The sequence below is a fragment of the Salvelinus sp. IW2-2015 genome, linkage group LG15, assembly GCF_002910315.2.
Source record: "Salvelinus sp. IW2-2015 linkage group LG15, ASM291031v2, whole genome shotgun sequence".
In the NCBI taxonomy this organism is placed as follows: domain Eukaryota; kingdom Metazoa; phylum Chordata; class Actinopteri; order Salmoniformes; family Salmonidae; genus Salvelinus; species Salvelinus sp. IW2-2015.
The window spans coordinates 25,495,661-25,516,741 of NC_036855.1; the positions used below are offsets into that span (position 1 = coordinate 25,495,661).

At 43.1% G+C, this 21,081-nt stretch overlaps 1 protein-coding gene across 2 annotated transcripts in view; it reads right to left on the bottom strand.

The window, feature by feature from the left end:
- Nucleotides 1–1,646: 1,646 nt before the first annotated feature.
- The window catches only part of LOC111974975 (protein phosphatase Slingshot homolog 1-like), a 69,738-nt gene continuing 50,303 nt past the window's right edge, over nt 1,647–21,081 (bottom strand). The window contains exons 4-15 of one of the 2 annotated variants that reach the window (XM_024003095.2): nt 13,620–13,684; nt 12,907–13,028; nt 12,664–12,726; nt 12,260–12,325; nt 11,832–12,026; nt 11,553–11,646; nt 11,110–11,238; nt 10,650–10,696; nt 10,273–10,419; nt 9,647–9,847; nt 8,733–9,456; nt 1,647–8,577 (exon numbers count right to left, since the gene is read on the bottom strand). In XM_024003095.2, coding sequence (XP_023858863.1) covers nt 7,465–8,577; nt 8,733–9,456; nt 9,647–9,847; nt 10,273–10,419; nt 10,650–10,696; nt 11,110–11,238; nt 11,553–11,646; nt 11,832–12,026; nt 12,260–12,325; nt 12,664–12,726; nt 12,907–13,028; nt 13,620–13,684 — 2,966 coding nt within the window. In that variant the 3' untranslated portion in view covers nt 1,647–7,464. Of the gene's footprint in view, nt 8,578–8,732; nt 9,457–9,646; nt 9,848–10,272; nt 10,420–10,649; nt 10,697–11,109; nt 11,239–11,552; nt 11,647–11,831; nt 12,027–12,259; nt 12,326–12,663; nt 12,733–12,906; nt 13,029–13,619; nt 13,685–21,081 lie in introns of both variants that reach the window. The other variant, XM_024003094.2, reaches the window with a different exon arrangement.

Consider the following 21,081-nt stretch of genomic DNA (forward strand, 5'->3'; position numbering starts at 1 on the left):
CCTCCCATCAAAATCAGCACAGAACATTATCATGGAGCTCAAATTAGTTACAGTTACCTGAAGATCTGATCTCATTTATGTTTTAAGGGAGTGTAAAAAAAAAACATATAGCAAAATATTAAAGTCTTGTTGTTTTCAGACAACTATACCGAACAAACATATGAACGCAGCATGTAAAGTGTTGGTCTCATGTTTCATGAGCTGAAATAAAAGATTCCAGAAATTTTTCAGAAGCACAAAAAGCTTATTTCTCTCAAATTTTGTGCACAAATTTGTTTACATCCATGTTAGTGAACATTTCTCCTTTGCCAAGATAATCCATCCACCTGTCAGGTGTGGCATATCAAGAAGCTGATTAAACAGCATGATCATCACACAGGTGTATTTTGAGCTGGAGACAGTAAAAGGCCACTCATAATGAGCAGTTTTGTCACACAACACAATGCCACAGATGTCTCAAGCTTTGAGGGAGTGTGAAAATGGCATGCTGACTGCAGGAATGCCCACCAGAGCTTTGCCAGAGAATAGAACATTCATTTCTCTACCATAAGCCACCTCCAACCTTGTTTTAGAGAATTTGGCAGTGCGTCCAACTGGCCTCACAACCGCAGAACACGTGTAACCACGCCAGCCCGGGACCTCCACATCCGGCTTCTTCTCCTGCGAGATCATCTGAGACCAGCCACCAGGACAGCTGATGAAAATGTGGTGTATTTCTGTCTGTAATAAAGCCTTTTTGTGGGGAAAAACAAATTCTGATTGGCTAGGCCTGGCTCCCCAGTGGGTGGGCCTATGCCCTCCCATGCCCACCCCTGACTGCGCCAATGCCCAGTCGTGTGAAATCCATAGATTAGGGCCTAATTCATTTATGTCAGTTGATTGATTTCCTAATATGAACTGTTGCATTTCACATTTATATTTTTGTTCAGTATATATAGAACCTAAAAAGCTTTGATACTTGTTTAGCTCACCCTGTTATGGCATTTTTTGTCCAACTGACAGCCTCAGGAGAAGCATGTTGTGTTAAAGGCTTTCACATAACAGCGCAGCAATGCAAGAATGACTCCACTCCCCTCCTCCCCACACACATGCCATTTTATGAAGAACGGTCCATCATTAATCACGCACACTACCATACGGGCCAGGAGGAACCACAGCCGGCAGCAAAAGTGCTTCAAACTGGGACAGTCAAGCCAAGCGCTACATAATCTGGTTATTATAACACCACTCTCCTGCCAAGGTATACAGATGGGGGCATTATGCAATTTCATTTCAGGATGTGGGCCACTACAGTCAATCGTGCAGTCTTGACCCAAGCACTTAGCAATGTTTAGCAACGTCAACCCCTCCCCTCTATGAAATATTTCATCACTCACAGTGGGTCTGTAGCAATCAGAGGACAGTCTTCTGTCACTGGGAGAGGATTTATTACCACATCTCTCTTTGTGACTTCATGTTCAATGTCAGGAGAAATTAAATATATCCTAAGACAGGGATTGTGATACCACATGCCTCCTCTCCCTGCTGTGTAACTGTTTGTCTGTGAATTAGCAGATCAAAGGCTATGTTGTGGATCTAATGTCTCAAACAGTAGTAGTTTGGAGATATGACAACAAAAAATGTTGAAGAAAAATGTAATACTGTGATAGCATGAAAAAACATTTATTTTCATAAACACATACAGTACATTATTTTAACAAATGTTTAAAAAAAAAGTGCAATATGCATTCAAACTACAGCAAAATTACAGTACAAAAAAATTACTGCATACTTCAATATAAAAAAAGATAAATTGTAACAAAAAAAACTGTGGAGCAACCTATCACTGTGATCTTTGCCAAATTGGTTTGACTTTAAGCCTATGAGAAGCTTCATAAACCATTAGTGATAGGAACACTCATCTATCGGTATGACACAATGCGGATGATTCCACTGTATCACTTCTGTTTCTCCCAAAAGTGCAATACATAAGATGTAACAGAGATCACAGACACACATAAATAAAAGACATTCTGATTCTCATTTTGTATCTTTTAACAGCTTCAATGGTGTCTCTATTTAGTGACAACACCCATGGATAGAACTTTGGTCTTCTTCCACATTTAAAGGGCACAAACAAGTTTGGAGTCAAGATCCCGTCTCGGCAACCCTGATGGACATGTGAACGTGATAAGGAAGAGAAGAGGAGATTCAGTTTTATTCCTCTTCAAATCAAAGAATGTACCAGAAGGTTAAAAAATAAAGGAACACCAGGTTTCAGATTCTTGTTTCACATCGAAGTCTACTACTAGAAATAACAACAATGAAAGAACTGAAACGAAATGCAGGGCCATTGTTCTACTAAAGCGAAAGGGAAGTCTTGCCACAGAGTGTCCCATCATGCATCTACCCTTCCATCCAAACCCTCTGAAATACTGGCAGCTCCACACACACACACACACACACACACACACACACTGCTCTATGCCTCTGGTCTCCCGGCTAAGGCACTTGTGTGTCCATAAATCAAACCTAAATGGATGTGGACTAATGGCTCACACACTCATATACCACTAAGGACCGCCATCTGCACTGTGTGCAGCATCAGACGCCACACTGAACACACCCCACAACAGAGGTTGGCATACATTTTTAAAAGGGACCAGATTGCCACTTTTAACCAGTGTGCATATTACCAGTGTGCATATTACATGATTGCACACACATTCACACACCATAGGACAGCCCTGCTGTCCAGAGATGTTGGCCTTGCACCTGGGAAGCACATCAATCGTTCTGCCTTCTGAGATCTACTGTACAGCGGAGAAGGAAAAACGGCAACTAAACCCTCATCCTGTAATGAAAGCAGCAAGGGTGTAAACTGGGGAGAAACATTACAGAGCCATCTCTACAGTACAGAGGTACTGTATATGTGCACATCAGTGTTTCTGTGTGCCACAACAAATATACACTTTTACACAGTATCTTTTCCTTGATAGTGCATCATAAATGTTATCATGGTAGCAGGGTTCTCCCCAGGAATTTTGGCATTTTTTTTAACACCTGTAACTGCCATTTACTGCAATCTAGACCTCCCCAAAATCGTATATGATAACAAATAAAGTACTATGTTTATTTTTAATTGACTTAAAAACTAAATATTACATAGTGGCGCAGCTAGTCCACAAGGTGGCACAGCGCCTCTATTACATTATTTGGGGAGAACCCTGGGTAGACAGAGGCAATGTGCCAGCTAATTGAACACTTTCTTTGAGGTCAAGATTTCAGCGGTAAGTGGCTGTATGGGTTGTGCCCAATAGAACCAAAAATAAAAACAGGCATCTCTGACACAGTATTTCAATAAAATAGCATATGTACATACATACACAAACACACACACAGTACAACTGATTAAAACTGGAAGGACACTGCTTGCAGTAACAGTGTGTGTGTCCGCACAGGAACTGGAGTCATTGGGAAGAATTAAGTCTGTGCTCTCCATGTTACCAGACACATACAAACAGTACTATACAGCAGTATCTTCTGTAACATCATCAACTACTGTACATACATATTAACATACAGTACATACTTCATGTGCTCTCATACTTGTGGGAGAAATGCATGTGCAATATGAACCTATTCATGTGTTTAAAGTTTATTTTCACTTCTCATAAATAGTTCACAGTAACCATGTAACCACTCTCATGCACAAACACACAAATACTGAACTTAAAAAATCATTTCAAAACAAAATATTTGACTGCAACATTTTTGTAAAAAAACATATGGCAAAGTAGCAAGATGTTGCATAAAGAACCTCTATTCTTTTCACTTATAGATGAAGACAAGCTGAGTGGAATGAATTGGGTGACATAGAATGTGAAATAGTCAGTGGGACACTTTCAGAACAGCAGTAGTGATACAGGAAGAGGGAGAGAAAGAAGAATGATGGAAGTGAAATGGCACATGGCTCTTGTGACTTCATGCATGAGGAATGGTGTGACCCTCAGAGGAAAGATCAGAGAAAAACGTTCTCTGGAACCTAAAGAAGACTTTGTACAACTCCCAATGCAACTGCTCACAAATTCAATTATGCAGCACAACTCAGTTCTCAGACGCAATAAAGGACATGATTACAGACAAGCGTGGATCAAAAAGAAGTTACGGAGGTGGGGAATCCTGTGAGTTCCCTGCTCAAATTATAAACCTGACTGAGAGCAGTTTAACATATAGCTGCAAGCAGCCATGCCGGGGTTCAAGCTATGGCTCCAGAGCAAATTAAACACGTCACCCTAGGGCGAGCCACTTCTGTACTCCTTCCCACGCTTTCCAAATATCAGAACTCAAAATCCAACAGATCATGCAACATACTTTTGATGTATTTTGGACCTTTTCAAATGTTGACTACTTTAAACATCTTCTCCAGAACCGCTGGACCGATCAGCACAAAATGTGGTATTTAGCATCTATAGACACGTCTTCAAATAAGACTCTAGCTCAAACAATATGGCCGCTATAAGCCAATGAGCTCGCATGTATTATTTTTCATGTCCAACAGCGCCCCCATGCGGCCAAACAGAACCATACTCTACAGTTTAGCTAGACTCGCCTCCCTGAGCATGTGTGCCAAATTTCACGACTAAGTCAAACAGATCAAGAGATGTAAATATGTGCCCATTTTAGCCACTGTGTGGTCGATCTAAATGTGCTTGCATACGTTAAGTTCAGACAGTGTTTTGAACATGTATAGCAAGTTGTTACAATACGAATAACCGTGTCAGATTTTTATGCATTTATGTGCCAGGTCACGCCCACTTGAATGTTTATTGGTTCATGTTCTTTCAGATGCTAGCCAGGAAAATATTGCATTGAGAAACCTTGGTCCATAGATGCTATAAATCAAGTTTCAACCTGATCGGCCCAGTGGTTCCGGAGGAGATTTAATTTAAGTGTTTTTCAAAAAATTCTAAATGGCAGAAAATCCATCATAGCGGACCTTATGGGATCCTGAGGAAAATGTGTTCCTTGTGAGGAGAGAAACCTGTGTACTGAATTTCAGGACTATAGGTCACATGGGATAAGGCGCATGACCTTTCAAAATGTGCAATTTCAAGCGCTTGATATAGCGCCACCATGAGGCCCTGGCGTAGCATTACATGAGACAGTGTGGACTATGGGCCTTTCCCATCATGCCAAGTTGTACCCTCCTCAGCCCTACCATTACACAGGAATTTGCATGTTACTTTTCCTTGCGGAAAGAACCGGTATAACAATGAACGGCAACAAATACAATAGGGTTTCTCTCAGCTTCGCTACTACTTCGCTACCCCTAATAAGATTAGTGTTCAGTGTAGCCAGTCTCAGAAAGAACCTGTACAACTACACGGGTAAATCCAGGCCTAGACACAGGCTAATCCATGTTGGGAAGGGAGGGTAGAAAGGAGCTGCAAGATGTTGTTAAGCGAATGGCTTTCTCCGGCCCCTTTGGCTGTGTCATCATATCATTCTCATGTACTCTACTGTTGTTGAATCTCAGGTGAGAGTCCAGGTACAGTATGGGGGGCTCAGGAGACAACCATATTAAGACTATAAACCAGACAACTACGGACTACCCTGCATACAACATACAGCCCATAGAGATCCTATATAGATACAACATACAGCCTGTAGAGATCCTATATAGACACAACATACAGCCTGTATAGATCCTATATAGATACAACATACAGCTGTAAGAGATCCTATATAGATACAACATACACCTGTAGAGATCCTATATAGATACAACATACAGCCTGTAGAATCCTAGTATAGATACAACATACAGCCTGTAGAGATCCTATATAGATACAACATACAGCCTGTAGAGATCTATAGTAGATACAACATACAGCCTGTAGAGATCCTATATAGATACAACATACAGCCTGTAGAGATCCTATATAGATACAACATACAGCCTGTAGAGATCTTATATAGATACAACATACAGCCCGTAGAGATGTAGGATCTCTATGATAAAGCATGTGAACTTCTCACCTGACAAGAGCGGGGTCTGTAGAACTACTTGAACAAAATGAAAAGCACCACTTCACCGCGGTGTCACAGAGGTTGAATGGTCCCAGAAGATTCTTGGAATGATACCTGGATGTTTTGACACAGGGACATGTTGGAAGCTTGGAGGACATTATAGCATGAAAGCGTCAGAAATGGAGGGGACTAGGATGAAGGAATTACTTTTCTTACAGAAGTGGAATCACACTGCAGTACTTACAGGAGGGGGCTATGGTCTTTTTGTTTTTGTATTCTATGTTTTGGGATCTGAATTGTTTGAAAATGATTTCTGATATATATTTGGCTCATCCAAAATTAATCTGATTGATGAACTTTTTTATGCAAATACCTAAATACAACGCAGGCTCAGAAGCAGAGGAGCTAGATTCTATGCTTGTATGATTTTTTAAATACATTTCTAATATCGTAACAGCCTCCAACCTGTAACGGATAGTCATTAACACTGAGGTGAAAAGAGGAAGAAAACATTTTAGCATACCCGATATGATGTCACATACATTTGACCTATCACGACATTTCTCTCCAAAATACATGATGCACACCGAATTAATGGTGCTGTTTGTGTTATGACAAGTTTACGGTCTATGTGCGTCTCATATTGCTTACTGAACCCAAGATAGCAGTGACAAATACAACACAGACAACTATACCCACTTCTCCCCTTTGTTTTCAGCACATGGTGAAACTTCGGGAGCTCTATACCCAAAATCAATATCATCTGATGATCAACTCTGACTAAGGCAGCACTTAATCAAAATACACCACAATTAACATTAACCAATGGAAAAGTAAACAACAAATTGTGATGATAAAGTCTGTGATAAAAACAAAATGTATCTGCTTGTGAAAGGCAGGGTATATGATGGTGATGATAATGATTATGATAATGATTATGATAATGATGAAGCTGTAACTCTGATCTCTGGACAGCTAGAAAGGCAGAGGACCAGACATGAAAACCACTTTAAGTCCTGATGGAGACCAGGTCTTCTGTATGAGGTTCATCTTTGCGCACACATTCATTGCGCTCCATGCAAGAACAGCCTTCAACCAAGATACCGAGCAGCCTTCAACCAAGATACCGAGCAGCCTTCAACCAAGATACCGAGCAGCCTTCAACCAAGATACCGAGCAGCCTTCAACCAAGATACCGAGCAGCCTTCAACCAAGATACCATCTGGATTATGGTATAATATTTGGATTCTGTTTATTTTTCCTTAAATATGATGTGGATTTATATTAATATATATTTATATTATTCAAATGTTTATTTATACATGTATAATTCTATATACACATTTGTTTTTTAAGACTGTCCCTCTCCCCTCTCCAAAATCTGTGTGACCCTCCCCAGCTCAGATTGGGGGATGGAGGGATGGGTGGAGGAGTGTCCCTCCATCCTTCCTGTCAGCTCCTGGGACCCCCGGACAGTGCTCTCTCTGGGGTGGTCTGGTCCCTGTGTGCTCTGGGCTGGGTGGAGGAAGAGGTGGAGGGGCACTCCCATTGTAGGCCTGGCTCTGGGGAAAGAGAGAGGAGCAGGAGGGTGCCTGCATCCGAGGAGCAGACGGAGCACAGGTCTTCAGCCGAGAAGTTGAGGCTGCCCAGTTTGGCCAGTGAGTTGGAGCGTTTGAGGCTTGAGGGCACGGTGAGGCCGGCCAGCCGCATGCGGGTCTCGATCTCCTGAGCCCTCTGGCGCACCAGGCCGGGTTTGCCCCTGACGCTGCGGATGCTGTCACTGCTGGAGCTACGTGTCAGTGTGGAGCCATGGGGGGAAGAGTTGGGCGTCAGCCCCCCAGAGCCCACTGCACCCAGCAGGGCCTCGTTAGTCAGAGGAACCACCAGCAGCTCTAGGGGCACTGGGCATGGTGTGGAGGACTTGGGGAAGTCTTCTGGGAAGGCTGAGAACTCCACCTCCACAGGACTGGGGCCCTCCCTGGCTCCTGAGTGGGGGCTGTCTAGAGGCTCCAAGGGATGAAGCCCCTCCTGGGACAGACCTGACAGCCTCTCCAGCCTCTCTGCCCTCCGGCGGACCAGCCCTGACCTCTGTAGCTGCACTAGAGTCTCCTGCTGCTGGGCCACGTAGCAGGCCACCACCGGCCTCTTCTCCTCCAGGCTCAGTCCCAGCAGTTCTGGGACAGGGAGAGGCTCAGAGACCCCTAAAAGCTCCCCTTCCTCATCCTTGGCCTCACCAGTTATGTCCTCAGATGTCAGAGAGCAGGGGGAGTCCTGGGCATCAGGCAAAGGTGTAGAGGGCGGAGCAGCACAGTTGGCACAGTCACACAGAGGGCCACAGGGGTGCAGCAGGCTGGGGGTACAGGGTTTGTCGGGGGAGGTAAGTGGGAGAGGGAGAGTGGCACTTGGGACCTCCACAGAGACACTGGGCACGCTGGGGAGGTGTGTGGGGTTAAGGCAGAGATCAGCATCCTGGGTCAGTGAATCCATGTTATGGCTGGGCTTGTTGTCTGATCGCGAGAGAGCTGAAGGCTTGACTGGGTGAGCGGGTTTGGAAGGAGCAGTGTCCTAAACAGAGGGGAAACAAGAAGTCAGAAACAAAGAATAATCATTACTCTTTACTAATGTAGTTATCTATTTATTATGAGCTATTATATATACATATGAATTGGTTGTATATTACAGAGACAGAAGTCACCACAATGAAAACTGCTCCCACTTACATTGAGGCTGGACAGGGTATTAAAGTGGTTGTTATTGTTGGAGTTCTGGTTCAGGGTTACCAGGTCCAGCCCATTGCCCTCCTTCTCTCCCTCCTCTTCCTGAACCATCTCCACCTCTCCATCACCATCACCATCACCTCCTCCTGCACTCCCCACTCTTCCTCCTGGCTGTGCTAACGCCTCCATCTCTGCCTCATCTTTCTGAACCTCCTCCTCATCCTCCTCCTCTACGGTGCTGAACTCCAGACGCAGGCGCAGCTCTTCCAGGGGCTCTGGTCCTCGGCAAGAGGTCTGGGCCGCCGTCCCCACCCCAGCCAGCCCAAAGTGTGGCAGCGGCAGGCCCTCTCGCCCCTCAAAGGCCTCGTCATCCAGCAGGGCGTCGCGCTCCACGTCCTCAATCTCTATGAAGACCCGCTCCATGTCCAGGAGGGGCGGAGCGCGCACCGGCGTGGAGGGGTCACTGTCCAGGGCCGAGTCAGACAGCCTGCGGAAGTAGTAGTTGTTGTAGGCGGGGTCCACCTCCAGACTGATCATCCTGCAGGGGGAAAGGGGACATGCCGCCCCCTTCTCCTCAAGAGCCTCCTCATAGCAGGGGGACATCCCCGGCTCAGGGGTCCGGTTCGCTGGGTATTCCCCCCCACAGCACTGGGCCTGCTGGCCCTCATGGAGGTCACAGTCTGGGTCGGGGCGGTCAGGACGCCACAGCTTGTTGTGGCGCTGCTTACTGGAAGTGGACAAAAGAGGTGGGGTGGGGGCAAGGAGGAGCATGGGAGATATGCTTGGATAATACACATAGAACATACAGCAAAATCTATAACCTAGGGCACTATTTCAGTGCTTTGATCCCTTGTTGGGCTACCCTAGTTGATCTGGGCTATGGTAATTACAGAGGGTGTAGTCGAGTGTGACTGTACCTGGCGTCCAGGATGCCCTCGTACTCAGCCAGCTGTCTCATGAAGCCTGTGTTGGGCCGTGTGATGCTTCTCTTCTGCTTGACAAAGTTGAAGGCCTTCTCCAGTGACCAACCATACTCCTTCATGGCGTAAGCAATAACGGTGGAGGCTGAGCGGCTGACACCCATCTTACAGTGGACCAGACACTTGGAATGGTTCTTTCTGGTAGGGTTAACACCATGAATGTAGAGTAGTTAGGATAATCAGACTAGAATCCTCTGCCAGTTCTGTCACTCAGATGACTGTTCTCTGTCTGTGGCAAAGGTAATGACAGCCTTTGTGTTGCTAGTGGTAACCATCTTCAGCTTCCTTCTCTAGGACAACTTTGGTCACAGACTTGGTCCTACACTGCCTCGAATTACCCTAATTACACCCCAGTCAAGTCACTCACAGTTCTCTGTAAGCTACTATTACTGTACCTCAAGTGAAACAGCAAGAAGATACATGTACTACCAACGTATGAATAAAAAAAAGGATTATACAGGAGTGTGTTATGGTAAAGAATAGCTTGCTTTATCAGCTCTATCCCTCGCAATATCTCTGTCCTTTCCATCCCTCTTACCTGTTTCGAGACAAACATGACTTACTTTGCTTTAACTATGAAGTTGTATGTCTCGTTCCAGTGGGCCAGCAGGTCTGTATCCTCTTCGTCATAGACCCGTATGTTGTGGTAGGAGAATGTTCCTGGGAAGAAGTTATCTATCTCCCTGGTGACGTTGAGGATATAGCCCACCCTGGTGAAGAGACAGACACTACCCCATAATACTCCCACAATATTCTGACTCACACCAATGACTAATCTATGTTCTAATCGATGAGACAACCTTCGTGACAACTAATCATGTTCGTGACAACTTTAGTGCCTCTGAAAAAGTCCATTGACAGTGTTGGAGACATGACAGCCAATAACGGATTCACTCTATGGAATAGAAATGCTTGGAAGCGAGCAAAAGGCTGTACTTACCCAGTGTCCTGAAGCTCTTCCAGATTGGAGGCATTCCATTCAGATCCCTGCAAACAAACGTGGAAAAATGTCAGACTTAACTGCACATAAACACACAGTCAATTCCTCCACATGCTGAACAGTTATGGCTGTCCAAATGTTGCTCTTCCAGAGTACAACTTTTTCTAGCACTATCAGCCAAATATCATGGCTTCAGCAGGCCAAATCTCATTGAGACAAATAGATAATTCGACCTCAAACAATGAGAAAACTTATGAAATGCACTTGATTCATCAGATTAAGCAGAGTTTGAGTAGCCTGAGTGCCCGTCTGTTTGTGCTAGCATGCCAACTTCTTCTCACTTATTGTCATTCCAATGACAGCAATGGAGCTGGGAAGAGCAGAGACAGATCTGGGACCAACCTAGAGTTTGAGCGGTTCCAAGCAGTTCTGGATAAGGAGTTGTTGCCAGGTGACTAACCAGATAGAGGTGGTCAAATATGAGTGTTGCCTTGTCCATCTGGCCCAGGATCAGCAGCATCTCGTTGTCGATGAACTCCTTGTACTGCATCAGGTTACAGCTCATATGCTGCTCCAGCTCCGTCCGGATCTGAGGGGACAGCAAACTCATCAACTCCCAACCATTTGATATTCTACCATTTGTACTTGTAATATTCCTGACTACATATTTCAAATACATCAAATAATGTCCGGTCAAAATTGACTGAAGACTACACTACAAGTCAGTTAAGGCTGTAATGCAAAGATGTTTGTTTTCAATACCTTGTCCCAAATGGCACCCTATTCCATATTTTGTGCACTTCTTTTGACCAGAGCCCTATTGGCCTGGTCAAAAGTAGTGCACTATAAAGGGAGGGCACGCAGCTAATGTGTGCATTTAGGTCATCCCTCCCCGCTGCTTACCTGTTTAGAGGTAACGTTCTCCAGGTCCTGGAACATCATGATGCTACGGAGTTTGGCTTTGATAAGGCACTCTGTCCGCTCCCTTTCTGTGGGCCTGCATCAGCAGAGACAGACACACAGAGGCTTCATCAGCACACTGCTCTACTCTCAGTCAATGGGTCAGTCAGGACCAGCAGACCATCACACATTTCCTATACTGTCTATCTCGTTCTACATGTTTGACTTTGTGTGAAACTATTCACGTTATTTCATATCCATTTGCTCTTTCTGTAGACTCACTTGTCGACAAACATGGTGGGGGAGTCAGGCCGCAAGGTCTCCAGGTCTCTCATGGCGTTCCACTCGTTGATGCAGCTCTGCTCTGAGGCGATGCAGCTCTCATAGTAACCCATCCAGGTGAGGGCCATGCCCCCGGGGAAGTAGTTGTACCTGCGGGACACCTCACACACCTTGTGGAGGATCTGCAGAGCCGACCTGGGACGGGGGTTAGAAAGAGACACTGGTCAAAGTGGGTCAATTTATCTTCAATCAACCATCTTTGTTACTCTGGGAGAAATTTGGTGCAGTATAATAATTTTCTACCAATAGGCATTTAATGGGTAATGAGCTGATTCACATGAACAAATGGCATTCATTTTAGGCTGGGTATCTGTAAAGCATTAACAACAATGTATTAAGCAGTCATTCCTACGGTTGTGTCTACTCACCACATGGCCTGTACAGACACAGGTTTGAAGACATGATTCCGGCTCACTGTGTTCACACTGAAACCCCTGAGGGAGACACAAGACAGGCAATGACTCTCCCTGATCACACACTGATTCATACCTAGTAACCACTAAAACATAACTCTCTATCAAAACACATGTGGAGGTTAAAGTAATTTTAGCACATTAGCCTGTGCTGAGCTCAGTGTCTTTTTCTGTACCGGTATTCCAGTTATAGGTATTCCAGTTATTGGTATTCCAGCTTTTCCAGTTACAGGTATTCCAGTTATTACAGCGTTAAGCAAACAGAGCTGTTTCTCTCCAGAGTGTATAGCAGGGGGCTGTAGTCTGAAAGAGGGGTCACAGATACAGAACAATTGTATGTGTATGGGGGACTTGCTCACCCGTCTCCATCCAGATGGATCTTGGTGTCACTCCACAGAGGCAGCACCATGCCAACAGAGCAGCTTTTACTGGGAACAACACCAAAAGACACGTTCCCAGCAGATCAACACACCTGGTTTGACTTCAAATGGAGATGCTGCTACAACAACAACAAGGGTCTAACAGCTGGCATCAAGGACGACCATAGTAAGTGAGGAAAGAGACACACACACGAGCTGGCCCAGGCCCAGACCCATACACACCTGTCCTTGTCGCTGAAGTCTATGCCCAGCAGGATGTTCTCCTCTGTGTCCTGTCGTCCGCTGGTGTACACCACCACCATGTAACGCACTCTGTCTGACCAGGCACTCTCCAGCCGCACCGCCTGTAGCAGGGGACGTGACAGTTTCATCAACTCTTTCACAAACAACGAGGCTACATTGCCTACCTGTCCACGCACCTCTCCCAACATGTGATCTGATAAAAAGGTCATACAAACTGACTCTGAACATAGAGGGTACACACAGTCTGACTGCAGGGACACATGGGCTGCTGCATCATGTAATTCCACACGCACAAGACATGGGCATAACACCCACACAGTCCAACCGTAACACACACACATACACTCCAATCCTATAAAGTAATCTCCTCACAGTCAAAAACAGTTTGTTAATACATGGGAGGCATCATTCCAATGGAGTGTGAGAACATAGTGGTAGATAAACTAATAAACTCTCCATTTCACAGACACCATGGAAACACTTGGTAATGCTCTTCTGTGTGAGTTCAAACATGTTCTCATTATCTAATAATTACAGTGAGCAAACAAGTCTTTAGTACACAAAGGTGAAATAAAAAAAATAAAGTCTTTAGTACACAATAAAAAGCATTCAGGCAGGTTGACTATGTCATGGTGCCAGGTGGTTAGTCACTGGCCAGGGTTGTGGGGAAGTGTGTGTGTGTTGTCTCTTACCAGTTTGATTCGGTCCTCCGAGCGAAGAATGTTGATCATCACCTGCAGGTGCTGAGGTAAGTCTCCTGTTGAAAGAGAAGAACAGAAAAAAAATAAAGACCTGGTTGGTTAGTGTCACCAGATAACATGGTTTATTGTGATTATAAATACATCTTAGTCATATGAAATAAATCTTTGACATTAGGAAACTGAACATCACTCATCATGGCATGGGCAATGGATGTTGAGTGAGAATATAAACAACAACTTAATGCACTCTATCGTTGAGTGAGTGAGCAGCTGCAGGCACAATTTGCTAGTGTCATGAAAGGATACATAGCAGAGAACAGTGCCCTCCAGAACTGGGTATTTCCATGTAAAAGGATCCATGAACATCAACATGTGAAGTTCATAGGAGCATATCAAATTGGGTATTAAATTAAAGTTAAGAGTGTATATTTTGGGGAAATGAAGGCATATCCACCATTTTTTTTAAATTAATTGTCCATCTTAACAATTAGGCATAAGTAAAGGCTTTGATTTCTGGATTCAGATGGAAAATAACTCTTAGAAAAAGTCTTAAAAGGTATCAGAAATATTTCAAAAAACAATAATGTTGACGTAAAGACCCCTGCCAACTAATATCAACATATATTTAGTTTTGGAGAAATTGTTTTCTGTAACTTCAAGAAATATTACCTTGTGCCTTGTAATTCCTTTACCAAAAACCCACATACCGTGCCTTTATAAAGTATTCACACCCCTTGACATTTTACATTTTGTTGTGTTACAGCCTGAATTTAAAATGGATTAAATTAAGATTTTTCTTATCACTGGCCTACAAACAATACCCTATAATGTCAAAGGTGGATTATGTTTTTAGAAATGTTTACTAAATAATAAAAATTGAAAAGAGTCAATAAGTATTCAACCCCTTTGAGTAAACATTTGCTTAACAAGTCACAAACGTTGCATGGACTCACTCTGTGCAATAATAGTGTTTAACATGGTTTTTGAATGACAACCTCATCTCTGTACCCCACACATACAATAATTTTTAAGGTCCATCAGCCGACAGTGAATTTAAAACACAGATTCAACCACCAAGACCTGGGATGTTTTCTAATGCCTCACAAAGAAGGGCACCTATTGGTAGATGGGTAAATATTCAAATAAAGCAGACATTGCACATCCCTTTGAACATTTCTGTAAAACAAAAACTAAAAAAACTAAAAAGATAGTTGTGTTCCTATCTTTTGTTGTCTCGGGTTGTTGACAGTAGGTGCACCCGATTCAGCTGCCCTGCATGCCAGGTAGGAAAACTGTTGCCATTTTGAACCATTTCATGTGTCTGAAGGTACAAACTCTGCCTTCCCGGCGGCCCAGAGAGCAAATCAGGTGCACTATAAACCTACCGCTGACTGATCGTATGGCTCAGATGACCATGTCCGCAGTAACGTAGCAGGCATAAAAGAAAGCTACAGCAAAGTTGATAAAACCATGACTAGAAGAGAGACTGTCAACAAATACAGCAAAGTGTTGCTGTTTTTATGAGTGAGTTAATGTTTAAGTTCTTACTCAGCACTGTCAACACTTTGTATTCAACAGTTTTATAAGTCATTAAATGCACGTTCTTCCTATTTCCACTCAGTGCCTCAACAAGCACTGCAGCAGTAATTAATGAGTAGGGAAGTGTAACTATAGCTTTACTTTGTTGTTATTATTAGCAGCTTGGGTCTTTTTTTTATATCAAGGAATATTTCACTTTCTCTGTTCATAGGAGTAACAACATGAATTTGTGCACGAGGCAGAAATAATGTGGTGCGACTCGAGTTTTGCCATCAGCTGGAAGACGAAGTACCTTTTTGGCCAGTGTCATTGGAGGAAATGTAGAACGGAGGGATGTTGAGAGGCGGACCCTCAGTCTGCTGCTCTCTCCCTCTGCTAAGACTGACCATCAGCCCAGTAAAATAAAAATAAAAAGCAAATAATTTAAATGTATGCTCACTCAGCTGTGCTTCACAAGTAATACAACAACGGATCTATTACCGGTGTGATCAGATGGCCTACCTTAAATTTTGAAATATATATATTTTTAAATTGCCCAAACAACAATGCATTGGCAGGGCAATTCAAGCAAAGCCTATATGCGGTGATAATGTATTGGGCCTATAGCTTACTGCACAAACCTCATTGCTAAAGTACTGTTTTTAATTGGTTAATGTTGCATAGGCTTACGAGCGGTAGATCTCGGCTTGCATTTTGACTCAAAGTAATCTTGACTCAGAAAAGGTTGGTGACCACTGTTCTAGTGTTTTCCCTGTTAACACTATCTACGTTTCCCTTTACTGTGACAATTGTGATCGAATCCACACAATATTAGCCACTTTCAATGCAGCATACCGAAACAAATCTAACTATGCAAGAGATTGTGTTGTAGGTAGAACGCATCGGTGTATGATTCTATTGCATTGACAAGCACTACTCAGCCCATACTGTACACAGACTGGTGTGGCATAAACAATCAGAGCTGCAGTAGGTCTATAAGCAAATAGACCATTGATCTGTACCATTAACTTTGAACTGGACTGTGTTTACAGCATGAGCAGTCGTGAGTAGATGCGCTTGTTTTGAGATCAAAGCGAGAGCTGCATGTAGCCATGTGTGCACATTTTTTCCGTTGCTAGTTAGTGAGTTATTAGCTCAGTTATAGATCATTTGTAGTCAGCCATAGGTGAGAGAGCACAAAACGTATACATTTCTTGACATCTTTGAAGAGAGTCAGGTAAAGAGCATATTTTTTCTTCTTAAATGGGCAGTTTTGTATTTTGAGTAGCCAATAGGCAGAGGGTAGTAACATTTTTCTGATTCTCTGTGATAATGGTATGGTAATAATAATGCATTTTATTTTGTAAAATGGTTTCTTGCATCAAACAACACAACAACATTTTCAGTCAATTCCTTGTCTGAAGGACAAGTGGATACACAGGTCAATGTCAAGCCCCTGCATGTTTTTTCTTCTTCTTCCAAAGGTCTCATGGAATGTAGTCCTACATTGAACACCAAACATTGGCTGCTACTGTAGACTGAACGATAGAACAGCTATTTCTTTTTTTTCTTTTTTCTTTTATCCCCTTTTCTCCCCAATTTTCGTGGTATCCAATCGCTAGTAATTACTATCTTGTCTCATCGCTACAACTCCCGTACGGGCTCGGGAGAGACGAAGCGGAAAGCCACGCGTCCTCCGAAGCACAACCCAACCAAGCCGCACTGCTTCTTAACACAGCGCACCTCCAACCGGAAGCCAGCCGCACCAATGTGTCGGAGGAAACACCGTGCACCTGGCCCCTGTTTAGCGCGCACTGCGCCCGGCCCGCCACAGGAGTCGCTGGAGCGCGATGAGACAAGGATATCCCTACCGGCCAAACCCTCCCTAACCCGGACGACGCTAGCCCAATTGTGCGTCGCCCCACGGACCTCCCGGTCGCGGCCGGCTGCGACAGAGCCTGGGCGCGAACCCAGAGACTCTGGTGGCGCTATCTCTAGGGCACTGCGATGCAGTGAGGCTAGAACAGCTATTTCCATGTTAAAATGTTATGGGATGCATTTACTCCATTGTTTTTTATTGTAAGACACCCTGGTAGGCCTACATTATGATCAAATAGCCACAGTAGCCTACATGGCCACTTAAAACTGTAACTTAAAGCGAGTACAGCCTCAGTGTTCACAGACTTTTCACAAATCTCAAGTTTGTGTTCAGCAGACCTGAAATTTGCTCAGTGCCTAAGAAATGTAGGGAAAATGAATCCCCACCACGTCTTTGAAACAGTTTTTAATTGCATATCTGAATAAGTGCAAGCTATTGTTAAATCACTCCCTGTTCATGCACTTTCCCCAATGCATTAAAAACTGCTATGGTGAAACCCCTTCTGAAGAAAAGTCATCTAGATTCTTCAGCTCTTAGCAATTTTCCGCTCTTTCATCTCCAACCTTCCATTCTTAAGCAAAATTCTGGAGAAATTGGTTTTGAAACAGCTAAATTAATTATTTTAAAAATCCAATCTGGTTTCCGTGCCCACCACAGCACAGAGACAGCCTTAGTTAAAGTTTTAAATGATCTTAGAGCCAACTATGGCTGAACCCATTTAGTCGACAGGTCGATTGTTTGGTCGATAGGCTGTTGGTCGAGCAAGATGTTTTTGGTCGAGCAGTCGCAAATATTTTATTTTTGTCAAGGTGCACAAGACACCTGTCTGATTCGCGCCTATCTCAGTGGACTAATCCATTGCGGAGACCACAGGGATGGCACAGTCCATCACTCTAAGACATGTGATACTGAAATTGTATAAGGTTATATTATGTAAAAAATAATGATGCAACACTAATCAATCAAATATTATTTTATAACAAATGCGCTTTCTCCCGCATTGGATACGGTCGCTGTCCGCGGTTCTGAACCATAATCTTCCTTGAATTGGTGCCTTTCCCTATGTTGTTATGTGCATAATAGCAAAGTTAACCAGCAAATTGGGATTGAGAACAAAGCGGCGGAGGCAGCAGAGACGAGGAAACAGCGCTTGCCTTAGCCTAATTGTCTAAGAAAATTGAGGAGATTTAATTAGGTCTATAATCAATAGCCTAACTGTTAAATGTGCCTGGCTTTAGAAATCACCCATATATATCTACATAAATAAGACAGATCTTGCTTCTGTTGCCTGTTTGTTTAATAGCCTACTGTTTCCGTGAGCACCAAGCCTCATGCAACAGCAAAATGTTGCAAAAAGCAATTTCACAGATTCGGCTGTTTTTAATCTTTGCTATGCTGTAATAAAGGCTTTTAAAATAATGTTAGAACAGATTGGTATTACTTATAATTTATTTGGTGTTGTTTACACTGTTCCAAACAGGTAGAAAAATAATATTGTAATCTAACAGCACCTGTTTGTCACACATAATATGCACGTAGCTTTCACTCCTATAGCCTCCTTTTTCTTGATCTCCTTCTTGTTATAATTACAATTATTATTATGATCATCGTTATAATAATAAGTAATGTAGTTATCATTAGGCCTATAATTCAATATAAATTCTACCTTATCAATCATTCATTCATTCATGCCATCACACGGCACACGAGACATTCATGCTGTGAAATGCAGTCAAGCATTTTAGTTTTAAAATTAAATGAAGGGAGCTTTGAATAATTAGCCTAAACAATAAATAAACCACAATTCACAAATGCATGCAACTGTTTTTAGTCTGCTGTAATAAAGGCTTTATATATTTTTTTCCCCCGTTAGACATTCTCTCTGGTACACTTATTTAGTGTTGTTTACACTGTTCTAAATGGTCATTTAAAAAATATATATATTGTAATCTAACAGCAATTGTTTGGCACATAATACACACAACACTTGCTCATATACCCTCCTTTTAATTAATCTTCAGTCGTTTCCACAACTAAGTCAAATGTCTTCCACAGATCTGACTTCCACTTTCCCTCCTGAGAAACCAACAAACATTTTCCCGTTTTTCTTTTTCACATCCTCGGGATCCATTTTTCTGTCGCCATTACTGTGTTCCGATTTTGTTATAACCAATTTACTGATGTGATTATGATAGACTATAGGTCAGGCACGATTGGTCACATGCATACGATGCTTACAGGGTTGAGGGAATAGGGAATGTTTTTCATAAAACAAATGAGGGATTTCGGTAACAGAACTTTTCACTCAGAAACTAAAATGGCCAAAATTACGTTGCAGCTTCAGAACGGACAGCGGCGTAATACTGCAATGCTCTTCTGTCTGGTGTACCCAAGAAAGTCATTGGTCAACTGCAAAACATACAGAATGCTGCAGCAAGTGTACAGACCAAGACCAGATGGAGAGCACACATTACACCGGTTTTAAAGTCTCTGCACTGGCTGCCTGTGAGTTATAGAATACATTTTAAGACTCTTCTATTGGTTTTCAAATCAATCCACGATTGTGCACCCCAATACATATTAGACATGCTTTTAAGTTATGTAGAGAGAGACATTAAGAGAGACAGCAAAAAAGGGAGGGCTACTCGATATGGCGGCGTTAAATGACAACCCTAACCACTACAATGATCAGTAAAGAGTGGCAGCCAAACATGTGTCAGTCAAGGTATTCTGATGACTGGCAAACAAACTATGTCCTCTCCTCCTGGGCGGCTTTAATTACAGCTGTCGGCGCCACGCTGGCTCTGGGCATGTTCCCCTGCTTCATGGCGCATCCATAGGTAGACGCCTCATAAAGACACGTTCAGACATATATTCATTTACATGTATTAGTAAGTTAGTACTTTACTCTGCAACTATTCTGGGCCTTAACAGCCAGGGGCTACAGGAGTTCTCAGCTCAGACTCACAACCGAGACAAATGCTAATCTCTGCATTTGGTTTGGTTGAGGCCCACATCAGTTGACACGCAGGTATCTTTCTTTTTGTTTTGGAAGTTCTGCAAGTTCTTCACTGGGTGGTGTTTTCATGACATCTCCTGCCACTGTTACAGCTTTGACAAAAGATAGTGGCCAGCCAAGATTTGGGCCAGCAATGGTTGGTTACTCAGACAGAAGGGACCGCACAGTGTGGCCTCAGCTCATGGATCGGAAATCAGTCACCTCACAACCTGAGGGCACCGCTAAGTATTCTAACTACAAGGCGCAATGTTCACTGGCAGTGGGCTACAGGATAAACATTACCCAAAGGCCAGGCTAAGGAGATTATCCATTCCTGTTTGAAAACATTCTGTCCTACAGCAAACAACCTTAAAAAAAATGGCCTGTTCACTTTCCACAGGCAGCACTTTCTCTACAAAAAACACATGACTGCATCCTCCAGTAACTCCCGACCAACTTAATCACTCAATGTGGGCTAGCAGCCAATCCTGATTGTGCTCAAGATCAGTCAATTCACTTGGTGACGCAAACCATTCCAAATTCCATTTGAATTCACTTCAACAAGGAAACCAAAAATGAGAAACCAATTGGAATGAAATGAACAAAATAATAGCTCACAGAGTAAAACTAGAACAGCATTGGGAGAAAAAAAAACTATCCTTGGTTCTCTGATATTGAGAGTGCATGTTAAGCTCTCCCAAGCAACGGCAGGATCTTGTTTTTAACTAATTAAAACCTTTGCCTCAGAATCATACTTGAAATATCATGCTTTACATTATACTGGTGACTAAACACTGGAACCTCTTATATCCTTTTATACTAGGTCCTATGGTATACCATATGGCTTTGCAAGACATTGAAGCTTTGAATAGACTCGCAGATAAATGACTAGGTTACAAAATAGATGACAGCCAAATAGGGCTGACCCCAATTAGTCAACTGGTTGACTGTTTGGTCATTAGGCTGTTGGTTGACCGAGATTGTTTTTAAATCGAGCAGTAACAAATATACAGTGCCTTCAAAAAGTATTCTGACCCCTTAACTTTTTCAAAATTGTT